The 17,929-nt window shown below is 34.8% G+C and overlaps 1 protein-coding gene across 1 annotated transcript in view; it reads right to left on the bottom strand.

The window, feature by feature from the left end:
* The window catches only part of PLCZ1 (phospholipase C zeta 1), a 53,337-nt gene extending 35,783 nt beyond the window's left edge, over positions 1-17,554 (bottom strand). The window contains exons 1-6 of the mRNA XM_009958043.2: positions 17,541-17,554; positions 16,791-16,914; positions 12,664-12,898; positions 5,236-5,437; positions 3,454-3,598; positions 404-559 (exon numbers count right to left, since the gene is read on the bottom strand). Of these exons, the coding sequence (XP_009956345.1) occupies positions 404-559; positions 3,454-3,598; positions 5,236-5,437; positions 12,664-12,898; positions 16,791-16,914; positions 17,541-17,554 (876 nt within the window). The remainder of the gene's footprint in view (positions 1-403; positions 560-3,453; positions 3,599-5,235; positions 5,438-12,663; positions 12,899-16,790; positions 16,915-17,540) is intronic.
* Positions 17,555-17,929: the final 375 nt, after the last annotated feature.

Here is a 17,929-nt window from a genome sequence, read left to right as displayed (position 1 = left end):
TAAATTAATCAGGTGTTTGCACAGCTCTCAGATTCAGAGTTCAGATTCAGTAGTACTTACTTCTACAATCTTTGGCAAGCCATTCCTTGTGTATAAATCTGCCCTCTTTAAAGGCAGATGCTCTTTTCTGTTTAGACTACCAAGTCTCCAGCATAGGACTACTGTAGATGAACCACACTATGATAGCTTAATTCATATTAAGTAATAGTTCACTTTTTTTTTTTAATCTTTTTGTGGGGTTTTTTTGTGTTGATTAATTATTTTTTCTTATTACTTAAAGTCTATTTCAGTCTATTTCAGATCGGCAGTTTCATAAACTTAGTTTCAGAAGATTAAAAAAAAAAAAATGACAAAAACAACACGTTTTTTTCCCTACCTTTCACAGAGAAAAATGAAATATTACCTCAGGAGAAGGTAGCTGAGTCACCACTGTCTCGCCACCAATTGTTGAAGTAAGAAGTTTGTCACCTAGAATACTTTCTAAATAGTCTGCCATTACTTCCTGTTGCTTAGGGCTGCAGTGGTTCTCCAGAGACAGTATAACTGGATAGTCAGATGCCTGGAAATATAATTTAAAGGCTTTTATTATTAATAAATAAAAAAAAGGAACACTTGATTTCCCAAAATGTTTTAGAAAAGTCCCCTTGGTAATCTGTCCTTTATTTTCAAAACATTCAGAATATAGGTCAGTTCCAGGTTAGTAACACAATAAAAAAGCTCAACATATTTATAGAAAAGAGAAAGCACAACTGAAGAAGGAAGAAAAATGCATCTTCAGAAAGTTAAAGGGGTTAAAACAAGGCTAGACATATATAGAGGTGAAAGAAACTAACTAGGGAAATCAAATGAAGATCAGTTAAGAAGGACAGAAGAGTTCATTAGAGCATGTGCTGATCTTTGGAAAGTGCATATTGAAGTGTATTTGCCCAATAATCCATAGAAAATAATTTATCAGAGGCAGTTAACATACTGATTAACGTTGAATGTGAAGAAAACAGAGAGAAAATAAGCATTAAATTGACCAAAAATCAGGGTGATTCAGTTGCACAGGGCAGAGTACAACCTGGAATCAAAAAGCCAAATTTCTCACAGAGTTAATGGCTTAGCTGATACACAGAGCTTCTAAAGAATGATGCACTGGCTACTGTGTGTCTGAAGCAGTTCTCAACAAATGAACATACAAAGAAGAAAGAGGAATTATAATATCATCTGCCAAAAAGGAGGATGGGGTAAAACCTCCCAGGCACACTAAAGCATAAAAAATTATTTAGGTTAATTTCAAAGGAGACTCAAAACATTCCAATTTCTAAAAACATTACTGTTGACCATTTTGGTGTTTTTCAAAATTAAAGAAACCTTCATCTCTTCAGACCTAACAGCTGCTCTTCCTTTTGCACCTAAAGGTTATATCACAACTGCTCTGAAATTCTGTTGACTATGTCATCCCAACAGGGAATTATCACATTAGGTAGATGAATTTTTAGAAATAATGACTAAGTTTTGTGAAAAAAAAAAATCAATAGGGGGAAATAAGGGAAAAGAAAAATAGAAAACAAAATTATTGCCATTTTCATGTACCTATAGGAAGAACTTGGAAGATTGGACATAGTCAAGTACCTTTAAATTTACATCTGACATATTTTAGTGCTAGCTCCTTTAGCAGCTGGCATATATTTTAGGGGACAGTGAAAAAAACAATGATAAACGAGGCAAAATTGGCTTTCAGCTAAATATAAATTGTAGCCACCAGTTTACTGTAAGTGGCACAGATTTAAAATATTTCTGTTTTGTGGGGGAGAGTGCTCTTTTTGTGTACAGAATTTCTTCTATTGTTTACAGAGTTTTGTTATGAGAATTGTTTTCTTTTAAAAGATAAAATCAGATTCTAAAATTGCAATTGACAAAGTAAACCAGGATTAAATGTCTTTTGCTTTAATTTATGACAGATTTTAATTGACTACATTTCAAGTTGACAGTATACTTAAAATTTGCTCAGAAATTATTGCCTTCACATGAAAAAGCTATGCGTATTTTTTGTAATATCACAAACTTTTCTTGAGACTCTTTACACCTTGCTCACTTTACACCTTACTCATCACAGTACTCAAGCAAGACAGGCGAAACATGGGAAATTGAGTAAAATTTAGAGAATAGCTCAAATGACACATGTCCATTTAGACCATGTGAATTTCTTAAGTTGCCAGTGGCTACTAAAACAAATACTCTGAATAAAATCTTTGCTTGGGCAGGAACTAAACCATCAGTATCTAAGGGAAGTAGCATTTCTTTACCCTGTTTTTATACTTTTCCCCTAAGCATTTGCTATTAACCACTAATACAAGCACACCTAAACTTTGATGGACAGACAGCTGGTACAAACTGGTTATCTATTCTGATTTTATCATCTTACTGTAACTAGTGCCTACGAAATGAAGTTTGTATTATAGTTATGTACAATATGCTGTGTATTAGCAAAAACAGGAGAGTCATATCTAATGGGTTGTGAAGAACAGTGACATAAAAACATATTTTTGTTTTTGCTACCTTTCAAAATCAGAGACTAATTAAATTTTATATTAAAATCAGAACAGAAAAAAAAAGAGTTTTGTTTAACTCTGAGGAGGCTATAAATATTTATGTATAAAAATCCGTATAAATTTGTATACATAATAGGTGTGTATACACACACATATAATGCTGGCCTGAATACAAGAGTTATCTTAGTAGTCATTCAGGACTTCATTTAAGCAGGGCATTTGCCAAAACCTATACAAAAGACTGAGACAGTGCCAAAAGCTCTCCAGCTTTTGCTGTTTTGCCAGAGATAGGCAGAAGGAACATTGCCCTAATGAGTCATCTAACAAAAAGACAGCAGTAGATGGTAACCTTTTTCAGGCCTTGAATTCAAAATAAAAAGAGAGGAAATGGAAAAGAGAGTAAGCCTCAAACTCAGCTATAAGCTAATATTTTTCCCTATTTCATAAATTCAAGCATAGGATATAAGACAGACTGACAGCAACAGAAGAATAAGTGAAGGAAAAAAATTAAAAGGTATAAAGAAGGAGTAAAACATCAGACTGATTCTGAAATAGTTGTTCACTGTATATTCAGTCCTTGCTTAAATGACCTCAGGTGAGAATTCCACCTTACAAGCTGAGAAAGATCTTCTCAATTCTTTGCACCAAGTTTGGTTTATAATCATTATCAGTGAAATATGTTTACCATTCCTTAAATAAAATAAAAACAGATATTAAGAACAGATAGCACAATTTTCCCATAATTTATTTCAGTGATGCCCTCTGTCAGAAGCACTGTCTCTATTTCACATTTTTTACCCTGGAGAATCTCTGACAACAACCATGCCCCTGGGCTTTGTTAAAGTCACCGTCACATAGTAACCAACATGTGTACATATCCATACGTATATACACATATATATATATATACACATACCACAAATGCATACTTGTCTATCACTTGAATGACAGAATCAAATGGAATTTTGCTTGTTAAAGTGTGACCATGATACACAACAGGTTCATTGCTTGAGCCATCCCAGCAGTCAATTTCCAGGCAACGACATCCTTTTAAGAGAGCACTTCAAAAGAACAAGAGAAACAATTTTACAGTTAAAAGAAAGATACCATATTTTCTTATACAAGTCTCTGTATTTCTGATTACAAGCACATAGAATAATTACTAACCCCCTACTTTTTCACCACCAAAGAAATCCTATAGAATTATACAGATGAGACAGAGCTGTATTTTCTGTTGTTTATCTTAGGAGTATTAGCTAATAAACTTTATCAGAGCATTAAGGAGTAAGGTGGATTAACTGAATAACCTTCTTTAAAAGACTTAAAAAGAGAGTCAAAGATTTAAATAAAAGAATTTTGGAATGATGGCAAATTGTTGCTTGAAATAGAAGAAATGTGTGAAAGACCCTTTATTATTGCTATTCCAGGATTTGTCTGCAAGTTTGAGAATCGTACTTTAAAATAAAGGCATTACATTACACTAGAGAATCAGGTTGTGCTTGGTCTTTACATAATAGTTGTTCTCCCCCCATGTTATTTCTAAGAGTGAGTGCTAAAGTTTCTCAGATGCCTTAAATTTATTCTGTTTTAATTTTTAATATGTCAGTGGCACCCCTTAAAGGTCTTAGGTTTCTAATATTTGGCTTGTTACTAATTTAAACATTTCTTGTAGACTATTTGACCTAATTACCAATCTGTCTTTTACATGCTGCCCTTTACATGCTAACAATATCTCAAAGATGCTTCTAGCTTATTTTAGTATTTTATATTTTCCTTACACAAATAGTAGATAAAGAGGAAGAGCGAGGGTTTTATATCTTCTTTGCAATTACTTTAAGCAATGTAGTATTAATGTCATATAATTTTAAATACTGTTAGAAATAAATTCACTAGTGTTTCTGTTGATTGCAAGCCATTATAGAATATCCCGAGAACAACCAAACCAAAAAAGTTCAGACAGATGATGGTTCCAACTGCTTTCATTTCACTAAAGTAGTAAAAAGTAACAGGAAGGCTGGACACCTGTCTCTCAAATTCTTCATACTTTCTGTTCCCCTCTGTATTGCCTGTATTACATAACCCATTTCCTCCTTCCCTGACCATTTCTTCTAGATGTGTCTCAGCAGTAAGGCATCCCCATTTCCTTCTCCTCTTGGAGTCATATGCTGCACATTCAAAGACAAAGTTTCTCCTCCCTCCTGGCTACTACAGTGCCCACATTTTTTTGTTGTTACTGTTGTTTCTAAACTGACCACATTGCAACATACACTGGTCACACACATCCTTGACATGCTCCACTGTACTGTGCCCTTATGTGTTGTATATTGATCAGATTAGAGTTTGCCCAGGAATTTTACATTTATTTCAGTGAGATATTTATTCTTGCCCGGTATGTTGAGATGAAAAACTGATTTAATCATATACTGTGCAGCATACTATAGATTTCATTTGCCGTGAGGTAGATTTTCTGAGATGCAAGTGAAAAAATAGATTGTTTCCAGACTATGAACAGATGGTTTGGCAAATATATTGAAAAGTGTACATACAAAATAACATACCACTCTCACATTTTCTACTTGTGTCTGTGATGCTTTAGCTCCTTATTGCCAAGCAAGATTATATGTGACTTGGTACTCATTTTAAAAAAAAAAAAAAAGTCAAAGAATGTTTAAAATATTAAAAAACAGTATCTAGATACCTGATATATCCCCATAAATGACTGGGCCCTACTAGTTGATCGGATATCAAGTAGGTGTTGTGAGAAGATGAAATAAAATAGTCACATAATGGGTGGTTCATATCTTGGTAGACGCTCCTGTGATCGCTTTTAAATACCGAAGAGTCTTCCGAACTCATGTACCTTATAAATCCCTCAAATGACATCTGCCTTCTTTTCCTCACTGAATAAAAAGGAAAGCAAAAAATTTCTGGTGAGTAGCTAAACGGATGGTTGTATCTGTGTACTTTCCGTAATTTTTAATAGCCAAGTCTGAACATTGCTAAAGGTTATACAACATAACACTTTCCTGCAATTTTAAAATTTGTAACAAACAATATAAACACAAACGTCAGATGTGTGCAATTCTGGAGCTGAATTGCTGTGGTTCAAAATTATAAGAAATAAATGTGTTCTGACATTTTTATTCTTCTGTGGACACCAGTAAGAAGAGTTTGCAGTAGTCCTAATTAAATGTAAAGGAAAATACTTGTTGCTTAGTTTTGGAAAGTATCGTGCCAGTCAATGCATAAAGAGAATCTTCTTTTCTAGAAGAACAGAAGATTGTTCTCCAAAATGTCAGTCACATACTGTCAAAATAATCTTTCAGAAACTATCATTCCTAGCACCAAACATCTTCCTCAGTGGTGGAAAATTCCAAATCAACACTGATGAAATAATGTTTAAATAGAAACATTTGAAATAAAAATAACATTTTAACAAAATAAACGACTGCCCACAAAGATGAATTGCAAATCAAGCTTATTATATTACTGTATCTATAACAAAATGTCCTAATTGCCTCCACATCAGCAATAGTCATTCCATTTGTTTTGTTTTTAGCTGGTTTAATGACAAACAGATCCATTACACCGACAACTGCTACTCCAATGTCATGCTTCAAATGTAATAATTTTGCAAATCATATAATCTCAGAAGTCAACTTTGCTTCAAAACATAACCTACTTTGAATTAGTCAGGGATTTTCAGTCAAGCTCTAAAATAATCTTTTATCGTCACCATAGTAGGCTAGTGATAATTGAGCAGTAAATAATCCAGGATTACTTTCTGTTAACAATAATTTAAGGAGGTAAATGTATAGAAACCTTTAAGCAAAAACAAACAAAACAAAACAAAACATCCAACCCAAACTCCAAACCCTAAAAATTTATCTGACCTGTTAATTCTTAATGCAGATACAAGAATCACAATTTACAGGTTAGAACTGCAATTATCAATCTTCAGTATGTGTACAGATTGCAAGTTTTCTATCTGAATAACAATTTATGAAAATCATTCTGATGGTATCACAAAGAAAATAATTATTTCTAAATTACACAGTTTTTTGAACTAGAAAACTTTGCAATGATTTAAAATGCTAAACAGAAAGAGAAAATAAGGATGAAGGCCCTCCACACACCATACATACATACACTGTTGTCCTGAACGACACAAAAGTTATTCCTACCAGAAGTCTGTCAAAGCTATCCTTAAAGACTTCTATTGATGATGAATCCACAGACATCCTAGTCCTAGTAATCCCATTTCAGCACATAACCAACCTTATTGTTAGAAAGTTTTCCATAATGTTTGCCCTGAAACTTCCTTGCTGTCCAAAATATTTGTTCTGTTTTCTACTATTCCTCTCCTTTTTCTTTACAGTCTTACCCACATGTGAAGACTGCTATTACACTTCCCCTCGTTCCACTGCTTTCCAGAAGAAACAAATCCAGTTCAGTGCCTTATTCTGTTTAGGTTAGGTTCTTAGACTGTTGATAATTTCCATTGCTCTACAACTCTTTCCATCTGGTGAACTTCCTTCTATCAAGGATAGATGCCCTAAATAGAACGTAGTGCTTCTCCTTATTGAACTTCATCTTTCTTTTCTATATCATCAATTTGCCAAGATCACTTTGACTTCTAATCTTGTTCCTATTAGACTTGAAGTTCTGGTGTCAAATTAATTTCTATCCCATCATCCAGCTTATCAGTGACATAACTAAAGTCTGGATCCCAACACAACGCTCAGTGAAACTGCAGATTGGTGTAGCCTTTCATTTGACTCTAAGTCATTGATGACTAACTTCTCAGAGTAGTTTTCTAATGAGCTGCTTATTTACCATGTGGTCATTTTGCCGGTTTCCTTAACTTGTTTTTTAGAATTCAAGACAGCATTAAAAAGTATTTTTCTTCTATCCATCAGCTGCTGTTACTCTCCCATGGAAGAAAACTGGACGCTATTTATTCATCGAATGTCCTGACAAACTGTTACTGATCCTTACCATCTTAGAGGTGATTTACATATTCATTATTTGTTCCAGTTTTTTACTTGTAACTGGCTGGTGTCTAGTTCCTTTGATGTTCCCTTTCTAAAATAGATATTACATTTGACTTTTCCCGGTCTTTAAATTCATCATCCATTCTCCACATGTTTTCTAGAGTAACCTGTATTAACCAAGCTTGTTACAGCCGATTTTCTAAGAATTCAGATTTGTCAACCTGTCTTCATTGATCTGATTAAGTCATTTAAGCATGTCCTATCCTGTTTTTTCCGTATTTTTGACTGAGATCTTACTCCATAATATTAGCCAACTGATTCTACTTACGCATCAAGAATTTCCTTGGTTTTTCTTTTAATGGACATATTTGCAGCATGACTTATTGCTACCCTGGTGACTCTTGATAGTTATTTAGTACCTTGACTTTTTTATTTATCCACGTGCACATGTTATATTGTTTTTCACTTGTAGCAATAAGATTAAGTTTCTACTTTCTAGGTCTTTAAAAAACATTTTGAATTTTTTTACATGTTGCTCAAAACAGGATACATGCATCCTGTATGCTTTATGCATAATGAATTACATGGGCTGTAGACTTAATTCCTTTGAAAAGAAGACTTTACATCAATAGTATCTGGTTTTCATTTCTGATTAATTTATTTTTTATGCTTTGTATTTTCTTTGTGTAATTACAAATTGGGCCAGTAACTCCTTTTTTTCTTTTGATTTTTTTTGGTTTTTTTTTTATTTATTTACTAACAATTCATACATGAATTTTTACACTTACCTTTTAAATTAGTGAAAAATACTGACTTTCCAAAGTTTCGCTTATTTTCTGAATTATTTTTGATGCTTTCCTGGGTGCTCTTGTAATTGATAAAAGATAACGACAATGTTTTCAAGAAGAGAACTTATGTTTCGATATATATGCTCATGACCATAATGCCCTAAAGGTATAAATATTGTAAAGTAAATTTGTGTTACTTTTTTAGCCAACATGTAAGCTCTTTGACTTCAGTAAAATGTTCTCATGTCTCTAATTAATGGACTAAAAATATTTGTATTTTTATGCAGCTTATCACAGGCCTCTTATCTTTGTCTGATGAAAATACCAAAACTAGTTAGGGGGTGCATTTTAGGTTCTGAGGAATAGCACAGTTATATTATTTTCTGACCATTTGCAGACATTTTCTGCTTCTACATTAAAGGAATGGGAATTCATGTCCATAACTATTCTGCAGTGAAAAGATACTTTCATCAAGGCCTCACATTTCTTCTCAGCTTTTTTTCTCCATTAGCGTCCTTTAGCAGTAGTTAGTGTGCCCACATATCCATTTGGTGCAAAAAGAAAAAGAGAAAGCGGGAAAAGATTTCTGTCTTCTTATATCTTCTTTTTGTTTACAAAGTTAAATGTTTTTTTCTTGCCCTCCCTTTTTTGGACTGTCTGGAATTCAGTTTATTAATAATATTCTTTTTTTCCGAACATAGTCTTTTAAAAAAAAAAAAAAAAGGTTTTCCCCATTCATCCAGTTAAGGCCAATTCCAGTTCTGTCATATATACAAATACTGCCATAACAGAGCGGAATTATGTATACAACCTGAGTATTTAAAAGACTTGGATTATATTATATGCCTATGCTTTTCAGAGTTCATTACATTCTGCTTTCTTATTTATCTTGGAACTTTTTCGAAAGTATTTTTCTTTCTTTATGGAAAGAAAAAATTAAAGCTTCATAAGATGTTTACTACCCTGAAGGGACCGAGACCTAAGGGGAGGACCCACACTGAAGCAGACAAAACAAGTTTGAAGGAAGTGGTAGCAGCAGAAAAGTGTGACAACGGTGGAGCAACAGAAAGAAATCACCATGCATTGACCACAGCCTCCTGCAATGCCTGTTTCTTTACTGAAGGGACTAAGTACAACTTGCAGCTGTGACAAGGTGGGAGAAGAGGCATCTGGACTGAAGTGGCCACTGGGAAGTGGCGAGGAGCAGAGCCTGAACTGAAGTTGAGGAAATAGGGAGAAAGGTGTTTTCCCTGTTTTTAAATGTGTGTCCTCTTTGTTTCCTGATAGCCGAATTAGTAATTAAATGTTTGTGTTACTTGGCTACCAGGGGTATTGAAATGGGTACAAATAGGTCTGCTGGGAATTTTAGAAGTCAGCTCATGAGAAATGCTTGCAATCAGAGACAAAGGTGTTACCCTGCTATATTGAAAGAAGGAAGCTTCCAATAATTGTTAAAAGTACTAAATAATAACAAAGTCAAAGCAGAAACATTATTGAGTGGTATTTCATACTATGAAATTTGGCTACTTAATGTCAGACTAAAACATTTATACTCTACAAGAACAGTAAGGACAGAGATATTTCCTTGGCTAAAGTAAGAACACAGTTACTCCTTTTCTACTTTGAGTTTGTATTCTAAGGAGTCCATTTTCCACCTGGGTCACATTTGTAACTCATATTAGTGCATACTGGAATAAAGTATCTGTCTGAGCTGCAGTTCAGTTTTCTAAGGGCTTGTACCTCATAATCAATTGTCTTCTTCTGGAGAAAGCTTTTCCTAAAACTAGGTATTTACACACTCCTTCATGCATCTGAATTCTTGTGTCTCATAAATCCAGCTTCAGCCATCATCTTAGCTGAGATTTTTAAGTCACCTTATTTCACATGATTTTTTAATTAAATCTCTAGGAATTTGACTGAGGTCTCTGCTCTGTTAAATTTGATTTACGCTGGCCATTGGGATCAAAAGTTCTCTCCTGCAAATGCATACTCTCCCTCTTGCTCTGCCACACACATATATAGACACAAAAAACAAGTTTAAAAGAATGTATATCCTAGGAATAAACTGACGACATTTTTTTAATTCACAAATACATTCTGGATTACTCAAATCCTTTATCTGACACATGCACCAAGCTTATATTGTTATTTACAAAGTAAGCAATGTTTTCAAGACAGGATTGTGGTTTTGACCTGGTTTTGTACTGCCTGGCAGGAAAATACAGAGACAGGAGCAGAGTCTTTGAGTGGCACTACACTGTAAATGATCTTCACTGTGCCTCTAATCCTATCCATGCAAATACTGAATAATGAGCAATACTTTTTTTGAAAAAGCGATATGTATCACACTTAAAAAGAATAAAGGGCATTTGGTTGCCTTGTTTCTCATGTAATGATTCAAGATTTCTATTCAAAATTAGTAATTAAATGTAGAGATAATCAAATGTTTGTGAAGAACAAAACTGATATCTGAATGTTAGTGAGACACAATTGTCAGGTGTCAATCACATATTCCCCAATTTTATGATCAATTCCATAGAATAGAATTCCTTCAGCCAAAAGTGCAAGCTTTAGCTCACACAGTCAAACAATCTGTTAATGCAGTATTTTGCTATTAGACATTTAAATTGTACAATAAAAATGAAATATTAATGTATTCCATACTGTTCCTGAACTACCTACAGTACCCTCATAGAGTTAATTCAGTTTTCTGGCTCAATAGCATTGAAAAGTCTTCTCTCTCTGCACACAAATGTTAGGGATGCACCAGATGTTATAGAGTAACTTATCAACGTCATATATAAAATTTAGTCACTGTTTTCATCTTAATCTTGACATACTAGTGCTACCAAGTTTATCAGATAATCGTTACTATTAGCAAATCAGTCAATCAAGTGTCAAAAACCTGCCCTTTTCCCTTTCTGTATTACACAGGACAAGAATGGCAGATGAGACCAACCTATCATCCTGGTGTAGAATATTCTATACCAAATTTAGAATGACAGTTACACAAAATGGTCTATCACAACACCGTATCTGGAACTTTCCAATAAATATGTTTGAGTGGGAGTATTAGTTCACTCAAAGGAGCATGAACAATACAGATATTATTTCATTCAGTAAGATTATTTCCAATTACAAGACAAACAATTTTATCACAGATGAAGAAATAAACAAGAATTTGGCTCAGCATCTGAAATTTAAACTAGACATTAAATTAAAACTATGGAAACTTTAGTGGATATTCACAAATGTGTTTTCTAACTGACTAAAGATTCTTCTTTGTTTAACAGCTTTATAGCTATTAACTTTCCCATCAAAACCGGTAACTCAAAACAGAAGAAACCTTTTAAACTGGTAGCTTATTATACAATTAATTAGTAAATATATTTGTTCTCAGAAAGAGTAGAATATATTCAATAAAATATGTTTAAATTTGAAAGGTAAGCCCAGAGAGTAATGGCGTAAGGAATCGAAGGTTTTGTGGCTATTACTGGACAGTGAGTGACTCTTAATGAAACACCAAATGTCTCCCGTTTCTTTTTGAAAGAGGGATCCAGTTTGTGTGTTCCACCACAGTGGGAATGATCAGCATAGATATTCCAGGGTTATTATCCCAAAAGGAAGATTTTCTCATTCTTGGGTCTATTTTTCTTAACCAGTTATCAATTCCACCCACTATCAAAGACTGTGAACAAAAGCAAAATAACAAAGCTAATTATAGTTGATTTCCTCTAAGAGAAATATCCTGTGCTGAACAGACAAGCTGCTAAAAAACCATAATTTGTATTTTTTAACTTTGTAATCCAATATTTATATTCCTCTAATTAATTAAGCAAAATTGTTTTTGAACACTTAGCAAAACAAAAAAAAATTCAGTCTGGCTTCCTAATAATGGTCATTCACATATTTCAGTGGGCATTAGAAAGATTCAGTGCAATTTATATTAGCTCATCTACTGTATGAAAATTCTGTTTTGTTTTAGCAATCTACATGTGGGTTTTGAACCAGTCTGTTACAACAAGGAGTAAAAATGATGGATCTGATAGGTAATGTAATATGCTACCACTGAGCAATATGCTGTGTAAATTTATTGTGTTGTATTAATGGTGTCTTCTATTATTATGGTCATGATGTTTAAAGATCTGAATTTCAAAAATTCAACATTTTGAGCAAGTGCTTACAAAAGATATTATACAACTTACATAATTATAATTGTTCACATACGTTTTCTTAAAAATGTTCAATCTGCGTAGTCAGATGAATATTCAAAATTGTAAACACAGTGACTGACAGAAGCACAATAAATAAGAGCTAGAAATCAAATACTTAAACTATGCATACCTTCTTCAATGGGTTCATACTTCAAAATAATTTCTAACGCAGTTGTTTCACAAGCTTCAGTTTCATATTGTTCTCTTCTGAGAAATTCAGTGAGCTCGGTGTCAGTTAGAATTTTGCAGTTTGAAGAGTAAGCACGGAAAAGTTCATGAAATTCAAGTCTGTGTACAATAGTTCGATAAATTGCCCTGAAGTCTTCTATGTTAATCGTACGTGCCTTACGTTTGTCAATTGTTTTCTGAAAGAAAAAAAAAAAAACACCACAACAAGAAACCCCAGTCAATAAAAAGATATGCAATGACACAAAGATATACAGAAAACACTCTATTATAACTGATCATAAGAGCGAGAACAATAGAGAAAACCTCAGGCAACAGTGACTGCAATGCATAACCAAATTCTATCCTTCTGCTTTTATATGCAACTTTTAGATTTGACTTTGTGTGTTTAAAATATTTTATACAAATTAAAATGTACCATATGACATTATTATCATCTAAGTAATCACAATAAATTTCTATATAATGTGTATGCAATGTTAAAACTCATTATATAAAACCTCTAAAATGTTATGCAGTAAAATATGTCTGCAGCATAAAAACTATCAAGTGGAAAATAATATAATATATTAAATATTCTATTAAATATGGTCTCCAACAGCAATTTAAAACATACTGTAAATACTGTCAGTTAAATTTGCATACAATATACAACACACAGTAATCTAAAAAATTAAATAAGGATCACTAAATTATCATGAGTCAAGTCTTTCAATACGTCAAATAAGAAACACTATTAAAGTCTGAAGATGAGATACTTTATAATAACCTATGACATTGTGTTCTATTCTTAACAAGCCAGAATGTTTAAGTCAGATTAATTATTCACACTTTCAGAATTCTTAAACTGTAAGCTTGTTTTCCTAGAGCTTACAAAATGTTAGTACATTAATTAATTTCTGTTTTTCAGTATGAAAGCCAACAGAAAAATCAAAAGGGCAAAAGAATTTGAGTTGAATAACACCTTTTTTTTACCATTTCTGCCATTTACTTTTTTCTCAGGCTTAATAATTTTATGTATCCTTTAAAATCTTCTACACAAAATATGTAATTTTTCATATGAAATATAGATGTTTCTAACATTTTAGCTTGTGTTATTCTTAAAAGTTCCAAAATAATGAGAAACTTTGGAAATTTACTGACAAAATTGCAAAAATCATAAATGTATGGCAATTCATTGCCTCATTGATTATCACTGTAAACAGATCAAAATTCATAATTGTTGGCTCCTTAAACTGAGACTACCAAAGAGGCTCAATTTCAGCATCTGATAACACAGCATCTACAATGGTTAGTAGAGCTTCCCCAAAAGTGTCCACAAACATGAAATGGCTTACTTGAGCTCTAGTCTCTTCCATGAAAGCTTTTGATTACTACTAAATTAGATTAGTTTTGAAGAATTACCATAAAAACTAAAAGCTTAATGATAACATTACTAGCGTCTTCCTATGCAGTACAATTCCTACTAAGAGAGGCCTGAATAAGTACAATAAACATAAGAACACATTAAATAACCAAAAAAGTAGATTTCATGAGGAACTCTAGAAAAAAATTATACAAATCAGTACTTAAACATTTGCTTTGAGCTTGCAAGAGGAAATTGAAATGGTCGTTTTTAACAAAAATCACCAGCATGAAAATAATTCAATACAAATGCTAATAATACACATTTCATTACGAGAAATAACACATCTAAGGTTGATAATCTGATTTTTAACTTCTTTAAGAAAATCTACAGCAAATCGACTTAAATAGTAAAAGAAAATACCAACTTATTTTGGAATTAAACAATCTATCAGGACTTGGGAGATGTTCACTCAGGTATTGGCACAAAGTGAAGCTGGGCAAAAAATTAAATTTTCTGTCTCAGTTGCCTCTTGATGAAATATAGACAATACTTGGGGAGAGCTTTTCAAATTAAAGTTATGAAAATCAGGTCCATATCAAAAAAAATGTTAAAAAATTTGTTAGTAGATTTTTATTGTTCTTATTTTTATTAATGCACACAAAATATTTGCTATTCAGAAAAAGAAGTATCTTGACAAAGACATTCTTGAGAGGAATATATATGAAAATGTCATATTCCTTTAAAATCTTAATGTTCATAATTCTGATATTGCTCAAAGGAGCATTACAGTAAAATAAATTAAAAAAGAATAGACTAGAAAAAAGCAGATTATTCTTTAGAAACTACATTTTCTATAAAATTGTTTTTGTCATGTATAATCATTCTATTAACTATTGAGGTATAGTTGCTGACAATGACGCCAGGAAGATTTCCTTCCAGACTGCTTTGCATTCCTACATATTATTAAACTGATCAACAATTTAAGCCCCAAAACTACTGAATATACTGAAATCTCTCTCAAATAGCAAAGAATATGTAACAGTACTGCTGCAAATAACTAGATCAGACTGTTGAGTATATTATATTGTTAAATATAACTAGAGCAGACTTGTTTTATGCAAGCCACTTCCTCAAATAATTACTCTCTTCTCTACCCACAATCGATCATCTCTCTCAAATTTCTGTCAGCAAAGTAGGTGGAACATAAAGGAAACAATGAGAAATAGTTTAAAGTTCTCATGAGATTCTCAAGGTTGGCAATTGTCTCAATGCAGTGGAAGTTCAAAAACCACAGGCAGCCTCTTTAGCAAGGGTTGAGTTCACACTGCTGGTTTTACCTTGTCTCAACGAGGCAGAGAACAATCAGAGAGGAACCAGATAGAGTGTGGAAATCTTAATGTCTTCCCACTGCCTGCCTGTCAGCATGACATGACCTAAAAGTTTCTGACTTGCTGTAGTTAATTCTCTTCTGTCAAATCTGTACAGAATCAGCCAGCTGGTTACAAAATTCTCAAAGAAATCACATACGCATCTAACCACTTGGCTTCATTCCGTTAGGAAAACAGCTTTACCAAACAGCTATTTTCGGTAAAAAAACGAGCTGCTAAGAGAAAAAAAAAAAAATCATACATCTTTTGAGTAATTAGTAGAGGGGACTTGATGAATGTAAAAACCCAGTATGTCCAAAGGCGCTCAGTTTTGCAGTATTTGCTCACTGGGGCTGCATCCACTTGATGGTAGTCTGCTTACCTACACTAAATTAAAATATTAGTAAGTGAAATTTCCAGCAGTATCATGTAACCTTCATAGAAATCTCTTAAATGTTGCCATGTCTCAAGGCCACATCCTTTCCCAGGGGTTAGAGGGCAATTCCCATCTGTTCAGGTATAACTTTTAAATACTTCAGAGGAAAGATACAGGGGAAAATCAAATGAACAAGTTTGCTATGTTGACCCAAAGCCTATGTTGACCTGAAGCCTAAGCAGATCAGACAACTCCATATGGTCCTCCTGGCAAAAGGATATTTAAGTAGTCACTCTAATGGCTCTGCCCAGCACCAGACAGGCATGTCTGGGCTCATTAGCTTGATCACAGAAGCAGCTGGATGGGATGAAATGAGGGTGTTTTCATTTTTCTCAAGTGAGGCCGTGTTACACAAAAGTAGGGAAGCAAGACCTACATATTTTCCATCAACCTACACTATTTTGGTGTGATGACGAGATGGTGTTACTTGGGTGTCAGTCTCTTCTCCCAAGTAACAAGCAATAGGACAAGAGGAAATGGCCTCAAGTTGTGCCAGGGGAAGTTTAGATTGGATATTAGGAAAAATTTCATCACCAAAAGGGTTATCAAGCACTGGAACAGGCTGCCCAGGGAAAGGGTTGAGTCACCATCCCTGGAAGTATTTAAAAGACATATAGATGTGGCACTTGGGGACATGGTTTAGTCGTGGACTTGGCAGTGTTATGTTAATGGTTAGACTTGATGATCTTATAGGTCTTTTCCAACCTAAATGATCCTACGATTCTAATGCAACCATTCAGTTATCTACTTTACACAGAAGCAAAAGACCTGGATGAAGCAAATTATTTGCTGATTTTGCACACCAGATTAGCGTGAAATTAACTGCTCAAAAAATTAATTTTAAAAAGTCATGAAATATAAGACACTTTTGTAACTGGACTTCTAAACGTATTTAATTGCTTAATCTACATATTCCTCACCTTGAAAACGTGTTTTACATGTATGAAATCAAAAGGCATTTGCAGTTTTTCAAGCAGCTTCATTGTGCTGTCTAAATCAATCTTCCCAGTCCTGAACTCATTCTGAATGGTGGACAAAAACCATGTATGAGAGATCAGGTTAAGGAAACTTCTGGCCCATGTCATTGCCTTGTAGGAGAAGGGAGAGAATTTTAATTTTTTTAAACCTAAAAAGCTAGCCCTTTGCTTTTCTCACACTCTAGAACGTCCTTGTCCTGATTTCTGAGTGCAGCAGGCTCTGAGGCACGTAGGAAGACATTTTTGCTCCATGCCCAGAGACTCTTAGGGCAAAGGTGACAAAAAGGGCCACAGAAAAAGATGGGGAGGGTGGGAAGGAAAACAAGGGGTGATCAGGGTGAAAAAAAGGGCCCAGTGAGAGGAGGTAAATGTGGAGAGGCCAAGAGGATTCAGCAGCTGTGGGAAATGACAGGAAGAGGAGTGCCAACAACAAGCATCAACGAGGTGAGTGCACCCAGCATTGGACCCACCCAGCCGGCCTCAATCGGCCCCAGCTGGACCAGGCCAAACCAGACTGAATTGGCTGCCCCAGGCCCTCCCCTGCCACCCAGCTGAGGGGTCCATGTGTGCCCAGGCCGGACCCAGGCCTGAGGGAAAAGAAGTATACAGGGGGAGTTGTCAAAGAGCAGGGAGAGGAGAGGAGGAGGAGGTGGAGCACAAAAATGAGGAGGAGGTAGAGCAGGAGGAGGATATCTGTTCTCTTCCATGGCTGCTCCGCTTTGCCTGCTCCGGTGTCTTCACTGCTGTGGTGTTGGCAGCGTTTGGCAGGACACCACCTTGGCTTGCTCCTGTTCCCAGCAGGGCTCTTTCGCTACACTAGCACCTCTGCACCCTCTCAGCACAGCCACCAACCTTGGCTCCCTGACCAGTGTTGCCCCAGTAACACTGTGACGTCACGGGCCGCGGGCCCTCGGCACAGGACAGGTCCCTTCCCACCTTCCCACCACCACTCCCTGCACGCCTTCCCCCCCCCGCCCCCGAACTGCCATCTTGTGCCTTTTCCCTCCAGCACAAAGTGGCCCAAGTGCCCTCCCCTCTTCTGCAGTCTCCTGCCCTTCGGATAGCCCTCATTCCCAGCATGG

Source organism: Leptosomus discolor, chromosome 1, assembly GCF_034619465.1.
Source record: "Leptosomus discolor isolate bLepDis1 chromosome 1, bLepDis1.hap2, whole genome shotgun sequence".
Classification (NCBI taxonomy): Eukaryota; Metazoa; Chordata; class Aves; order Leptosomiformes; family Leptosomidae; genus Leptosomus; species Leptosomus discolor.
Note: the sequence above shows the minus strand (reverse complement) of the source record. Positions and strands in the feature narration are given on the sequence as shown.